General features: G+C 47.2%; 1 protein-coding gene across 2 annotated transcripts; it reads right to left on the bottom strand.

The window, feature by feature from the left end:
* Window positions 1–2,871: 2,871 nt before the first annotated feature.
* NDUFAB1 (NADH:ubiquinone oxidoreductase subunit AB1) lies at window positions 2,872–10,837 on the bottom strand. 2 transcript variants are annotated; one of them, XM_081131245.1, is made up of 5 exons: window positions 10,613–10,837; window positions 6,073–6,195; window positions 5,008–5,095; window positions 3,786–3,884; window positions 2,872–3,029 (listed from the first exon to the last, which is right to left on the bottom strand). In XM_081131245.1, the coding sequence occupies exons 1-4, from the start codon at window positions 10,772–10,774 to the stop codon at window positions 3,793–3,795; spliced, it is 465 nt and encodes a 154-aa protein (XP_080987371.1). In that variant the 5' UTR covers window positions 10,775–10,837; the 3' UTR covers window positions 2,872–3,029; window positions 3,786–3,792. The 2 variants fall into 2 exon arrangements, with proteins under 2 accessions (XP_080987371.1, XP_080987372.1); XM_081131246.1 differs by having other exon boundaries at window positions 2,872–3,174; window positions 10,613–10,824.
* Window positions 10,838–15,558: the final 4,721 nt, after the last annotated feature.

Genomic DNA, 15,558 nt, shown 5'->3' with positions numbered 1-15,558 from the left:
TGCCTGGTTCTCAAGGCTGCCTTTGTTCTGAAGCCTCATTGGCCTCTCTTCTCCTCCACCTCCTCCGGCTGTTCACCCCATTTTGTAACCCCTGGTTTTCAGGTTCCTTGCTGTTTTTACTCCATCCCCCGTATCTAATTTTAATCCCTGCTGTTTTCCTTTTTTTTTGTTTTCGAAATGTTTAAACTGACAGAGCCAACCACACTCTCCACCTTATACTTTCCACATTGGTTCACCAATTGTTAAAATATTAAGCAATATTTTTCTCTTCTAGACACACATCCTTTTTAAAAAAATGTATTATTAGAGAGAAAGGGAGAGGGAAGGAAGGAGAGGGGGGAGAGAGAAACATCAATGTGAGAGAAACCAGTTGGTTGCCTCCCATGCGCACCCTGACCAGGGATCGAACCCACAACTTGGTTATGTGCCCTGCCCGGGAATTGAACCAGCAACCCTTTGGTGTACAGGGCGACACCCAACTGAGCCACCTAGCCAGCGCAATGTTTTTTAAATCATTATTCTAATCTTATATTAATACCCTTTTAACTTTTCTGTTGAGTCTTGGCTTTTCTCTCTCACCTTAAAAGTAATTTCCCCATATTTTTTCCCCCATGAACTTACAGTCTTAATTTTTATTGTGACCCCTAATCTCTCCCTCCCTCTGATTGTGGGTTTGCCATGCCGGCTGTGGCTGTGGCGCTAGAGGTAGAGCCAGGGAACCAGCACTCCCAGAGGGCAGAGTCCTCGTCCGTTGATCACTGGAGACTCCAGGGGTCTATGACTCAGGACTCTTGGTTCTTGGTGACAAACCCAGTTCTTACCACTCGGGCAAAGCAGTTTGACTCAGGTAACCGGAAAATGCAGTGTGTCAGACCCAGCTCAATGCAGGAGCTCACGCCAGGCACCTGACCCTCTAACTGCTGACTCTGCTTTGTCCTCTGTTGACTTAGCTTCCACCAGACTGGCAGCCCCAAAGGTGAGAGAATATTTTTCCTTCAAGATTTCCAGTAAAAGTACCAGATAGGGGTTCTTAGTAGTTTGTGGCCCCTGCCCTTCACAAAAACACAAACATCGCAATCGTAGCATCTAAGATGTCCCATTTGACTTACATCCATCATGAGTGTGGGGCTTTCAAGCAAATACCCTGGACTGGAGGTACCAGAGCAGCTCTGGCAGACCACCCAGCAGGGTTTGTCCTCTAGCTTTGTGCCAGGTAAATGCTACTCAGTGAGGCATGGGTACCTCTGGATGCTCATTCCACGAGAAACTTGCTCCACTCTGCCTTCAAGTCCTGTGACATCAGCTCCTTCACTGAGTGTTGCCATGTCCCAGGCTCTGTCAAATTATGTGCATGATATTGTCAACACTCCACCACACGCCTCTTGGTACCCCGATTTCACCCATTAGAGGAAACTTAAGACTCAGAGAAGTGACTTAGCCAAGATCACTGACCAAGGCTGCCATTCAGAACCCGGACTGGCCTGATGCCAAAGTCTGTGCTCTTCCAAACTCACCTTATTGTTGAGAACTTAGGATAGAACTCGCTACATTTTTTTTTCTTTCCCTGATTTAGCTGTATGTCTTAAGGGCACTAACTTGTGTTTGTGAGTTGTTTTAAATGTTAAACCTTTATATTTTTAATTGGCTACCATTTAAAAAATTAAGACAGCCCTAGCTGGTGTGGCTCAGTGGTTAGGGATTAGTCCAGGCACTGCAGGGTTTCGGGTTCAATTCCTGGTCAAGGGCATGAACCTCAGTTGCAGGTTCGATCCCTGGCCCCAGTTGGGTATGTGCAGAAGGCTATCGATCGATGTCTCTCACATCGATGTTTCTCTCTCTGCGCCCCTCCATTCCTTCCATGCTCTCTAAAAATCAGTAGAAAAAAATATCCTCAGGTGAGAATTAAAAAAATAAAAGTTTAAAAATTAAGACAGTAATACACGCACTTGATAAAGAAATTTTAAGTGACAGGCAAGTCTTGCTTAGTTCTAGCTTCTCAACCCTAGCTGTGACCCATCCCTGTGGGCAGTTTACTTTAGGCTTAAAGGAGATCAGGCCCAAAACAGGCTGTAGCAGGTGTCACGCCCACCCTCACAGCAGACGTACAGGTGCTCTGGCCATCAGAGCTATGTGCACACCATCCCAGCTGTTCTCGTTCACACACTTTTTAAAAAATTGATTTTAGAGAGAGGGAGAGACATCTCCACGTGAGAAACTTGATCGGTTCTCTTCCATACGTGCCCCAACGGGATTGAGCCCACAGCCTGGGTACGTGCCCTGACCGGGAATCAAACCCACCACCTTCCCGTGTATGGGACGTTCCAACCGAGTCACACTGGCCAGAGCGACACACACTGGAATGCTGCATGCGGCCAGTGTGCTGCCTACCTAGAGTGGCACACAAAGGACATTCCAGGAAGTTCTTAGAGCAAAAGGGCCTTTGCTATTGTTTGAACACCGGCCCTAAATAGCGTTGCCAAGGAATTACCTGCATGATTCAGTGGTTCCTTTACTTGGGACAGCTGTGGAATGATGCGAACGGGCCACTTCCATGCAGGCGGGTGGTTGAGATGCTAGCAGAGCCGCTAGTGGTGGCCGTACTGCTAGGCCTTGTATTTCAGGCAGGAACCACCAGAGATGCTTTTCTTGGGGCAAAATGTGCAGCTGCCATGGACCCAGTTTAGAATCGCCAGATGTTAAAATTGTAATTCCAATCAGAGGCATCCCGTGCAAGCCTGTTTCATTCTAAGCACATTTCTTGAAAAGGCATACATGTTTGATCTGCATGAGTATCTTTAAAAATATTAAGCAAAGTCAATATAAAAATGCACTTTATAGATATCACTGAAAAACTAAAGACTGACAAAAATATTGGTTTTATAGATTTATTTTCAAAGGGCACAAACACAAAACAATTTAAATACAAGTCTAAACAGAATTGCTCTGTCAATGTCAGCAATGATGTCACAGTGTGTCCTCGCTGCCAGACATTCGCATCTCCGAGTCTTCTCTCAGTGAAGGAAGGGGGTCTGGAAGAGACAGTAAGTGCAGTGTTTCTCTCGGTGTGTTGTTACCAACTTTGCACGAAGATCTTCCAGGTGCTACATCCAGAGTAACTGAAGTTACAGGCACCAAGACAATGCTTTATTTAAAAAGCCTCACCACTTGATTATCCTAGAGCCCAAATAACAATACAGAATTCACTGACAGGCTTCTTTACCATCAAGTGTTGTATTACATGATTTACATACACCACTGAATTTTACGTTCACAAAAATCCCAAGTAGGTCCTATCTTTAACCCCATTTTACGTATGTAAAACAGGCTCACAGGCTAGACAGCCTGCCTAAGACTGCCAGACTTCCAGAATGTGATAGCCGAGAATAAACAGGTGTCTGGCTCCAGAGGCCGTCTTCCTGCCCATGAGGTCTCTTTGCCTAACAGCCAACAGCCAGGCCATCCCAACTTCCTGGACAGCAGGCTGGGCTGGCCTAGGCTGACTGCGGGAGGCAACCGTCTCTGCTCAGTTCACAAGACTGCTTTTAGGAGGGGTAACACCCAAGGGAGTCTGTCCAGGAATGAACTGCTCTCAACCTCCCTCGAGGATAAAGATGATCACTAAGGCTGGCCCCCCAGAGGGGCAGATAACAGGAGGGGCCTGCACTTTGCAGTCAGTGAAACCTGCCGGGCGTTTCGATCCTCTGTTTCTTCTTGCGTCTGTCTTTACTGAGGGGCCCCCGAGAGCTTTATTCTACGGGAGAGCATCACCCTCTGTAGTTATTTACCTGGTAACTATTCATACACATCCTTCTTATCTGCAATGTAATCAACAATTTCTTGTGGGCACATCAATTTCTCCGCATCTACATCAGGAATTTCAAACCCTGAAAGTGAAACGTACAACAGTGCGTGAATACAGAAAAAGCAGATCCTTTAGACTTGAAAGCACTAACACCTCGTAAACCCCCAGTACATCAGGCCTCCAGCAGCCCTGAATCCATTCAAGTTGTGAGCCAGTTATGTCTACACAGTGTGGGTACTGTATTGGGTATAACGGTTTGTTCCTTTAAAAAAAAAAAAAAAATCACATAATAGAAAGTTCACCCATTTAAAGTGTAAAATTCAATGGTTTTGAGTGTTGCCACAAGGCTGTGCAACCATCACCATTATCCAATTCTAGAATATTTCATTACCCCAAAGAAATCCCATACCCACCCCCTACCTCAATGAACACCATGCCTCTAGTTAGCATAACCTGTGAGGATTCTTCTCTGTAGGATGGCACAGAAGTTGCTTGGCTTCCATGAAGGCAATTCATCCCCCAAATTAGTTGTGGAGCCTCGAATGGTCTCATTTGCACAACTAACTCTCCCGAACAAGAATATTGGCATGTGCACAAGAAGCACTGAAGGAAACAAGGTGAGTGTGCATGTGCTTGTGTGTGAAGGGGAGCCTACTGTTTCTGTTTCTATATTTGATTCAAATCCCAATTCAGACTTCCAACATCTTTCACTTTAATCCACCCAAATCAAGAGTCACAGTATGACTCTGGACTGTATGGCTCAATGGTTAGAGCGTCAGCCTTTGCACTGAAGGGCTGTGGGTTTGATTCCTGGTCAAGGGCACATACCTGGGTTGTGGGTTTGCTCCCTGCCCCCAGTCGGGGCGAGTGCCAGAGGCAACCAGTCGATGAGTCTCTCTCACAGATGTTTCTCTCTCTCTCTCCCCCACCCCCTCCCTCCCTCCTTCCACTCTGGAAAAGCAATGGAAACAAAGATATCCTCAGGTGAGGAGTAATAAAACAAAAACAGAATCACAATCGGTTAAGCATGGATACATCCAGGTTTCGGTCTGATCCCTGATCAGGGCGCATACAAGAACAAAACAATGAATGAATGAATAAATGGAATATCAAATTGATGTTTCTCTCTCTCTTCCTCTAAAATCTCACGCACGCTTATACAAAGAATTACAAAATGGAGACCTAAGACCCAGCCAGCACATTACCAAATTCGTCCTCCATGGCCATGATGATCTCTACTTGGTCCAAACTGTCTAAGCCCAGGTCTTTCATAAAATGGGAATTTACTGAGAGCTGCAAGAAAGGGACATCAGATACAAAATTCAGTCTGAGAGCTTTTGTGCCTCAAGATAACTGAGTGGTACAGTTTTTAAATAGGAGGAACCATAACATCATACATCTACCGTGTGCCGATGTACACTTGGTGTGCTTTACATGCCAACTTATTTAACCTTGTTTGAATGTTAACTATAAAAAGCTAATGACACATTTCCCTTTACATTTTTATTAAGATCTTTGATCACTGCTCTGAATGAGACTTGAGAATTGATTTCCTTGCTACCTTATGAATAGCTAAGACTCTACTCAGTGACCACCTTCCCTCAAGATTAGCAGATGGTGTTTATCATCACCTGCCTTTAATTCAGTCCTCAAGGTCACCAGTAAGAATTCAACACCCACATCCAACCACGCTCTCCTGGGTGTCACAACGTGGTGACCAGAGTGAATACTACTGTCTTGCATATTTAAAAGTTGCTAAGAGAGTAGATCTTAAAAGTCCTCATCACAAGAAAAAACCTTTTTGTGATTGTGTGGTGACAGATGTTAACTAAACTTACTATGGTGATTAATTCACAATATATACAAATGCCTGAAACTAATGTGTCATTTATACCTCAAAAAAACCCCAACACACACAAAAAACAAACCCAAACCCCATTATCCTACTCACACAACAGATTCAATTAAAGGAATTTTTTATGTGTCACTTTGAGAAAAATTCCAAGGGTTAAGAGAGGTGCATAAGTGTTTACAGTACACCACCACTGTGTTTTTTTAAAAAAAGGGTGGGAGATACAAGACCACTTAGCACATACAATGTACATGCATGTGAGCATACTTCCTTGCGCATGCGCCGAGTATTTCGGGGAACAATACACAAGCTGCTTTCACTGCTGCCTCCCAGAAGGGAACGGAGCTGGAGCAGGGAGACGGGCCTTTTGGACCCTCTGAATTTTATACCATGTGATTAATTAAACCACATCAATTACCTTCTCTGGGTCAATCTTGTCGTAGAGCTTCAACACATAAAGAACACGGTCCTTGATGCCCTCTAAAGTCAGAGGGGGCGCGTCACTATACTGGCGGCACAGCTGTGTAACTCTGCCTGGTACCTAGGGCGAGGGCAGGAAGGAAACGTTGAACCTAAAATGCCTCCACATAAGTGCACTGGCCTGTATTAGGTACTTTCCACAAAGTGTTTAGGGCTCTAAAGAACCCACCTCCCCTGACTGTGGCCCCTAGGCCACACCAGATCACTGCTGGTTGTCTCATGCCCTAGCCATTTGGCAGAAGACACATGGGCCTCCTTTCCCCTCAGAGCTAGGGCTGGCTTTGGACATTTGTCCTGCTCAGTGAGACTAAAATGGTCCAAGGTCTGCAGAAGAGCTTTCTTGCGGCATCTGCAGCAACCATTGCCAGAGTAAGTCCCTGCCATCTCTAATTGGCATACGCAAGTCAAAATAACCTACAGGGAAAGAGCTGTCACTGTAAACTGAGAGGCAGCTCATACTGAGGACCATATACCACAGAGGTCTGATCTGGCCCATGGGCTACCAACCTAAAGGAGAGGTAGGAGGAGCCTGACAGTCATCAGAGTCCAGTCTGTTTCCCTTCAGGGCTTGCGCCTTGTTGCCACCAGCCAAACCACAAGCCTTTCTGATCTTTGACGTGATGGAGGATCATCTCACATCTCTGACAGTCACCTGATCTATTCAACTCAGTACTAGGGTTTTGACTGGACTCCTTCACCAAACGTGACAAGAGCTCCAACTCACAAGTCAGTGGGTATAAAGTTGGGAGAGGAACAATGCAGAACAAGAGAAAACAAACAGCAGACAGATAGTTTTGCTCACTATGGAAGTCCCTAATCTGAACTGGTGTGTTCCCCTTCTAAAATTGACTTTACTACTGTGGTTTGGAGTTTTTAGGGCATGTCCCATAGAAAATAGGTTTTGCTTATTGGGGCCCAGGTACCTGAGACTCACAAAGGTCCATGAAAAATTGTAATAAAAAACTGCCATTCCAGACAAAAAGTCAACATAGAAACAGTGACTCTAAATGGCACACTAGGTCAGATGGATTTAATATTTACAGAACATTTCACCCCAAAGCCGCAGAGTATACATTCCCCTCAAGTGCACATGGGTCATTCTCAAAGATAGACAACATGTTAGGACATAAACAAGTCTCTACAAGTTCAAGAAGACTGAAATCACATCAAGCATCTCAGATCACAAGGGCATGAAATTAGAAATCAACTACAGTAAAAACACTCAAAAACATGCAAACGCATGGAGACTGAATAGCATATTATTAAACAAGGAATGGGTTACAAATGAGATCAAGGAAGAAATCAAAAACTTCCTGGAAACAAAACGAACACACAACAACCCAAAATCTATGGGACACAGGGAAAGCAGTCCTAAGAGGGAAGTTCATAGCACCACAGGCCTACCTGAAAAAGCATGAAAAATTTTTAGTAAACTAACCCTACAACTTAAAGAATTAGAAAGCTCCCATGTGAGGACATCTGGACCAGGGCTTTTGTTTGCTAGTTTTTTCATTACTGCTTTGATTTCATCAGTTGTTATTGGCTTATTAAGGTTTTCTGATTCCTCCTGATTCAGTTTCACATGATCTCACTCACATGTGGCATCTAATAAACAAAACAGACTGAGAAACAAAATAGATCCAGAGACATAGAAACATGGGACAGGAATCTCAGTGGGAAGGTGGGGGTGGGGGAGTGGGTATGAGAAATTAACCAAAGAACTTACATGCACATAGCATGTCCCATGGACACAGACAACAGTGTGGTGAAGGCCTTGTGGGGGTGGATGCCAGGTGGAGGGGACCAATGGGGAAAAAAGGGGGGAATATCTGTAATACTTTCAACAACAAAGATAACAAAAACCACTGCCAATTGAACCAAACCCATACACACCCCTGAATAAGAAGCATTTATCTTGCAAAAAGAAAAACCAACCAAAAGAACCCAGGCATTGAAATGAGCTCTATTCAGCAAGCTGAGATTACATGAGTTTTATAGATATTCTAAAGAATATTTCTGGGTACTTTTGGAATTTTGGAGCACTTGCTCTTTTTTGTCTAAATTAACTGTCTCTTTTCCTTTCCGATGACAGCACGGGTTAAGGAGACCTGTGATGTGGGAATGTGACCAGGTCTTATTAACAGTGACTACAGTAAGTTTCCAAGCCACAGATAAAATGAAGCAGCAGAAAGGAGAAAAGAGAAAGCAGGAGGAGGAATGAGCTCACCATGGTAATGACAGACAAGACCTCGAGGAGGATGGATGTAGCGGAGGCCTTGTCTGTGCACATCAAGAAGTGGAGGGAGGTGGAATCTCTGCTGCGGAGAGGGACAGAGAAAGGGGAGGTGGACATGTGTGATGCCGGAGGAGAAAGAGGAGTCTGGTGAGGGTGTTTGTACACAGCTACCTGTGTGGCCCACTAGGGATCAGCCTTGCTCTGGAAGCAGGGTAGGTGCCTGTAGAGGCCAGGTAGGCACCAAGTGATTAAATGAGATAAAGGGGTCTCCACCTAGAGGCCACCTGCTAATGTAAAGTGGGCTCAGCAGAGGCAGGAGGGTGAGAGCTCAGACCCTGGAAGGAGACTGCCTTGTCTGTACCCCAGCACTAGCTTTCTTACTAATCTTTCTATGCCTCAGTTTCCTTACCTGTAAGATGGGGATAAACAACAGTGCCAAGCTCACAGGACTGTTGGGAGGCATCAGTGAGATGACTGAGAAGGCTCAGAACATGGCCTGGCACATACACTGGGAGTGCTCTGTGGGGCTGCCCAGCAGGACGGGTGGTGGTGATGCCCCACCAGTTTGAGGATTTGGGGTAGTGTAGCCCCAAAGCACTTGATCCTGCTTCGTCCCATGCCTCCCCTTGGGTGTCTACTGATTTATTATCACTAAGTCGGCTACAGTACTGCCCCAGGCACTTCCCATACATCATCTCCTTTAGTTCTAACATACGAGATACATAGCACTATCACCCCATTCTAGATGAGGAAACTGAAGCAGAGAAGTAGGCCCCTGGAGGGCCTACTGCCTCCCGCCTGCTGGATCTCCACCGTTTAAAAAAGATACACACCTATTGTTTCTGATGTTAGTTGATCTTCCCCAAGATGTACACTTAACAGTTCTACTTAACAGAAACCCACAGACATCAAGAGGCAGTTTTCGAGGAAAGAGTGACTGCCCTCTGGGTAGTAGATTAATCAAACTGATTAGTGTCCATCAGAATCCATCTTCTCTCCACTGGGCCCAGCTCTGAGGGAAACTCAGAAGGAACCTAGGGAGATGGCTTTCAAAGCCATCTCTACAAACTGCCCCTGCGCAGGTAGCAGACATCTCAAACTCCAGTTTGGAAATGAACTCCTTACCCATCTGTCCGCAAAATGCCCGCTCACAGACCAGGCCCCTCCACTCTTCCAACTCCTTCCCCATCACATTTCCTCAGTGCTCTCTGAGACCTAGACAGAGAGCACCCACACTCCTCAGTGGGCACACAGCGCCCTCCACAGCAGGCCTGCTGCCTCCCCGGCACCCCCGAGCAGCCGTGAGCGCTGCGGGCTCCTGGCCCCCGTGTCTCTGCGCCCCGCCGCCGTGACTGCTGAGAAACCGCCTCTTCCAGACCGAGCTCGCGGGGTTCCGTCCCTCTCGCTGCTGCGCAGACCGAGCTCGCGGGGTTCAGTCCCTCTCGCTGCTGCGCCGTGCGCACACCTGTTCTCGCACGTGGCAATGTCTTGCCTTTATTTACACGACTATCTCCGCTGCCTGCAAACTTTACCTTGGGTGCCGCGCACTGTGCTATGGGCTGGAACGACCAAGAGGAAGACGTGGCCTCATCCCAGGGAGTAAGTCGGAGCTGGGGGCAGAGGGCGCAAGGGACGTACTCGTCTTTCTCTTTCAAGCTACCCAGGTGACTTGAATGCGCAGCCAGGGTTGAAAATCCCTGCCCTGGGGAGTTTCAGCTCGACGAAGGCCTCGTCAGATAAAAGGCTAGATGCTACTCTGTTTCCCATCCTCATTTCCAGGAGGCCCACAAACAGGCAGAAGGCGCCGCGGGGAGGCCTGGGGAGCGCGCCCCGGAGGCGGCGGTGGCGGCGTGGCTTCCTCCCCGCACCCCCGGAAGGCGGCCACCGAATTCACGGTCACCGCCAGGGCCAAGGGCGGCCGGCGCCGCGAGAGCCCCCGAGCGCGCCCAAGGCTCCCCTGCCCGTCTCCCCGCCTCGACGCCCCACCGCCGGGAGACCGGCCGGCGGAGCGAGGCCGGGGCCGGCCCGAAGCTCCCTAACCGGCAGCCCGCGTTCGAACCCGGGTGTCCCCAGGTCGCACGGCCTCCGAGCAGGGTCAGCCGAGCACCGTCCGTCATGGAGCCGCGGAGCGGGCCAGACGGCCGGGTCTCCCCGCCGACGACGGCGCCGCCGCGGCTGACCCCCGCCCCGGCAGGCGCACCCCTGACCCCTGTCAGGCCCCAGCAAAGTCACCGCGCGTCACCTGCGCGAGCCCCGAGCCCGGAGCCCCGGGCCTCGTCTGGGTCCCCGCGGGGCACAGCGCCGTGCTCAGCGGCCGGGCGGCGGCCAGCGTGGGAACCCGGGGCCGCGACGCCAAGGCCGCGGGCAGTCGGCGGACACAGGAGGAAAGGACACGAGCCGCCATGGCTACGCCGACCCAGCTTGCACTGCGCGGCGCCCGCGGCTCCCGTTTCCCGTCGGGCGTGGGCGACGCACAGAGCGGCGCTGCCGAGCCCCGCGCGGCGGTGGCGGCCCCTGGCGGCCCCTGGCGGCACTGCGCCCTCGGGCGCGGGAGGGACCGGCTGCCGCGGCCAGGACTAAAGCTGGGCGAGCTCTTTAGGGCCCCTAAGCACTAATCACGGAGCCAAGAAAGGAACTTACTTCCACCTACTCTCTGAAAGTTCTGAAACACATTTATTTAAAAGTTTTGATGCCGCTATTCTTCCACAGGAATTAAAATTATTTAATATGTCAAAACAGTGTAAAATAAGAATGTGAAAACGAGTCAATTTAAATATATGACTAATAAATGTGGGAATTACAGTAAAAGTCATATACATGTTTTAAACTTAACAATGTGTAAATAATATAGTTCACAAAAATGGGTTCGTGCAGGAAGTTTAAGGGTGCTAATTTGCTCACATTTCTTAGCAGGGAGCCCAAGGATACCGAAATGCAAACATGTAACTCCAAACTTTGAATACTGCCTGGAGGAACAATCTAACAGTGCCTTCGGTTTTATATTTTTATTAAATTTAAGTAAGGTAGCCTTGGCCATTGTGGTTCAGTTGCTTGGAATGTGGTTCCATACGCCAGAGAGCAGTGGGTTGATTCCCAGACAGGGCATAAGCCAGGGCTGTGGGTTACATCAACAACTGGGGCACCTGCAGGAGGCAACTGATGGATGTTTCTGTCTCACGCAGATGTCTCTCTCTCTCTCTCTCTCTCTCTCTCCTTCTTTCTAAGCATGTAAGGATTTAAAAAAAATAGAGGGGGATAAGGGAGGGAAAATGGGGGACATCTGTAGTATTCAACAACAAAATACAACAGTAAAGATTACCTTCACATAGAAAGATGTCTGCATGTATTGTTAAGGAAAAAGAAAAAATTGCAGAACATTTTTAAAAATCAATCAATCAATCAATCAATCAATCAATCCCTGGCTGGTGTGGCTCAGTTGGTTGGGTGTTGTCCCCTGCACCAAAAGGTTGCTGGTTCCATTCCTTGTCAGGGCACATGCTTGGGTTGCAGGCTCAATCCCCAGTTGGAGGCATGCAGGAGGCAGCTGATCTATGTTATGCTCTCACATCAGTGTTTCTCTCTCTCTCCCTCTCCCTTCCTCTCTCTAAAAATCAATAAAAATATTTTTAAAAATAGAATGTGCAGTATGATCCCACTGTTATAAAATTATTTTTATTTGTGTTCACTAAAAAATTGAGTACCTACGAAGTGCTAGTTGTTGAGGCTACAGCAACAAGCAAGCCAGACAGGCAGTCTATTCCTACAGAGTTTACATTCCAGTGGGAAGACAGACAATAAACAAATAAAAATATACCCCCCAAATAAACAACTCCAGGAAGTTATGATAAATACAAGGAAGAACAATAAATGCCAAGGAGAATAGCGAGGAACTATGGGAGATGTGTGACTTTATGTAGGGTGGTCCCTGAAGGCCTCTCCTAGGAGATATACTTGACTTAGGAGGAAAACCACCTCAGGAATCATCCTGGTGCTGGTGATGCCAATCAGAGTTCTAAGGCAGTGCTAGCAGTCGATGCCAGGCTTCTGCAACCCTGACTTAATCACCACCATTTCGCTGCTTATTAAACAACTGGAAGAGCACTTGTACCATCTCTTTGGAATAGTGAATAAATGGCCAAGCGCCATTTTGAGTGGCAGCCTCCCATTTCTGCAGAAAACTGATTGGCACCAAAAAACCTGAATGGAGACCAAGGATCAGGGCCCATAAGATATATGTAAGTCATGAGCGACACGAGTCTCTGATCATGCCTTCGAGGCCACGGGACAGACCCATGATGGTGAGGCGTAGCAATAACAAAAGAGGTAAACTCAGGGAGAGCCTGTTAGCCTACTAAACCCACCCATGACTTCATATTTCTGTGTTCCACCGAATCTTTTTGGTCAAATATAATAAATCACCTCTTATTTATATGTTTTTATTGATTTCAGAGAGAGGAAGGGAGAGGGAGAGAAACATCAATGATAAGAGCATGGCGTTGATCGGCTGCCTCCTGCACACCCCCAACTGGGGATGGAGCCCGCAACCCGGCACATGCCCTGACTGGGAATCAAACTGCCATCTCCTGGATAGGTCAATGCTCAACTGATGAGCTACGCTGGAGGGCAAATCACCTCTTATTTAAATGACCTATTTTGGGAGAACCACTTTTCCCTTCAGGAAAGGAGAAAATGTCAGCCTACATGGTATGACGGGGTAAAAGGTTCAGTATTAAGGTTGAGATCAAGCCCTTGGCAGCTGGGAAGACTTGGGAGGACACTGGTGCTTCCCAGTAGGGCCCCCATCAAAGGATATGTAAGCATAAACGATGCCAGCTTCCTGCACACGTCACCCCTCCAACCCAGCAGTTATCCCTCCCTCCTTCCCGCCCCTCTGCACTGTCTCATCCCTCCCGTCCCTCTGGGACCATGGGCCTCCAGTTACCTCTTCTCCCTGCAGCTCATCCTCTCTTCTCTTTCCTTTGGGCCCATAAACATGCCAAAGTTCCTCCTGGCCTAAACACGCCATGGGCCTCATCCACTGGCCTTTGTGTCTGTCTAATACTACCATTCCTCCTTCCTTTCGTAAGCGAGCTTCTTGAAAAAATAACCCACGCTTTCTTTCCTCACTTCCTATTCACTCTTTAACCCACTCAAATCAAGATTCTCCTTGACCCCTCCGCTTGCACAACCACTGAAGCTTATCATAAAGTTCACCACCACCTCCTAAATCATCAGGTCCAATAGATATAACCTTGCTGGCCATTCCTTTTCTGCCTTTTTCATGGCTCTATCTCCTCTACTCATCATTTAAACATTGGTCCTCAGGGCTCTGTCTTTGACCCACTCTTGACTTTAAAAATAGAAGTTTTCAGAATAGTTTCACTCCTGAGGTTGTAATTCCCACCTGCATCCAGCCCTGGCCTCTTCTGTGAGCTTCACAGCTGTGTCCAACTGTCTTACCACCAGATGATCTATAAACACCCAAATGAGTTATCCCCATGCATTCTCTATTTCAACTGCTGACACCATTGCCCTCCAAACCAGAAAGGTAAGACTCCTTCATCTCTACCTAATCCTGCATTCACTAGGCCCTGTTCATTTCTTTTCCTCATAAATCTCCCCTCACCTCCAGAATAAAGCCCAGTTCTATTAACATGCCTCATAAGCTCCCTGGCTACCTTCTAGCTTCCTGACTCCATTCCCACAACACAATTCTCTTGTACTTAGTTGTTTGTGGCTCACACCAGACTGTCCTTTCTGCCTGGAGTATCCTTTGCTTGTGCACTGACTCACCCTGCAAGACTCAACTGCGCTGTCACCTTTCACCATGCTTTTCTCAAACCATGTCGTGCTGCCGTTTGAGCTTCCGTGGCAGCACTCTGCACACACCCTTTAAACCTGAAACACAGTATTTAATGTATTGTTTTGCACACAATCTCCCTCCTTAGACTGTATTCTGAACAGCAATGGCCTTGTGGCAATCATCATAGCGACTGTGTCACACACATGCTCAGTGTTTGTTCAACATTACTGAGCTGGGATTATTACTTAGCTTGACTCAGTGTTTTTTTTTAAATATATCTTTATTGATCTCAGAGAGAGGAAAGGAGAGGGAGATAGAAACATCAATGAAGAGAGAGTCATTGATGGGCTGCCTCCTGCTCGCCTCTGACTGGGGATCAAGCCCACAACCCGGGCATGTGCCCTGACCAGGAGTCGAACCCTGATAGTCTGGATCCCAGGTCGACACTCAACCACTGAGCCACATCCAGCCGGGCTCTACTCAGTTTTCTTAACTCTTAACATCATGTATGTTTCTCAGGGTTTTCGTCAATGAAATCTTTGTGAAAAGCCTTCTATTTTCTATTATGTGCTAGCAAATGAACTATCTCTCGTGTGAAGTTGGGATCTCACTTGTGGGAATAGAATTAGTATAGGAGAGAAAGTTAAACCTTTTATACAATTATATCAATGGGTAATAAAGAAGTTAGCAAAAACTAGTAAACACCTTAAAAAGGTACCTTTAAAAAAGAAGAGAGCAAATAGTTACCTTACATGGATCATGAATATATACTCTCAATAAGAATGTTGGGCAAATAAATACTTGTAGCATCTGACAAAACTTCCAATGACACTATCAGATTGGGACTTTAAGAACCTGCCTGTCTCTCAAATCACTCAGGTAAAGGTGAAGACAGTGTGCTCAGTGCAGCTGTGCTGTTGGCTCGGTGACTCCAGCAACAACGCAGGCACTCTCGTCACGATGTGTGCGCCAATGAAGAGGAACAGCTATTTCTAAATTAACATATTTCAACAGGTCTTGAATTACTTCTCTTTGTTTTTGTTTTGTTAATCCTCTCCCAAGGAAACTGTTTCCACTGCTTTCAGAGAGTGGTATGGAGGGAGGGGGAGGGGAGAGAGAGAGAGAGAAACATCAATGTGAGAGAGACACAGTGACTGGCTGCCTCCACACACACCCCAACCAGGGTTGGGGAGTGAACCTGCAACCCAGGTATGTGCCCTTGACTGGAAATCGAACCAGAGACCCTTTGGTGCGTAGGCTGACTCTCTAACCACTGAGCTACACCAGCCAGGGCATTATATTACTTTTAGTAGGTACATGGAAATAAAGCCAAATGGCCTAAGAATATATTGCATGTTAGTATAGTAAGTTAACTGCAATTTACT

The sequence above is a fragment of the Miniopterus schreibersii genome (assembly GCF_964146895.1).
Source record: "Miniopterus schreibersii genome assembly, chromosome: 3".
Classification (NCBI taxonomy): domain Eukaryota; kingdom Metazoa; phylum Chordata; class Mammalia; order Chiroptera; family Miniopteridae; genus Miniopterus; species Miniopterus schreibersii.
Note: the sequence above shows the minus strand (reverse complement) of the source record. Positions and strands in the feature narration are given on the sequence as shown.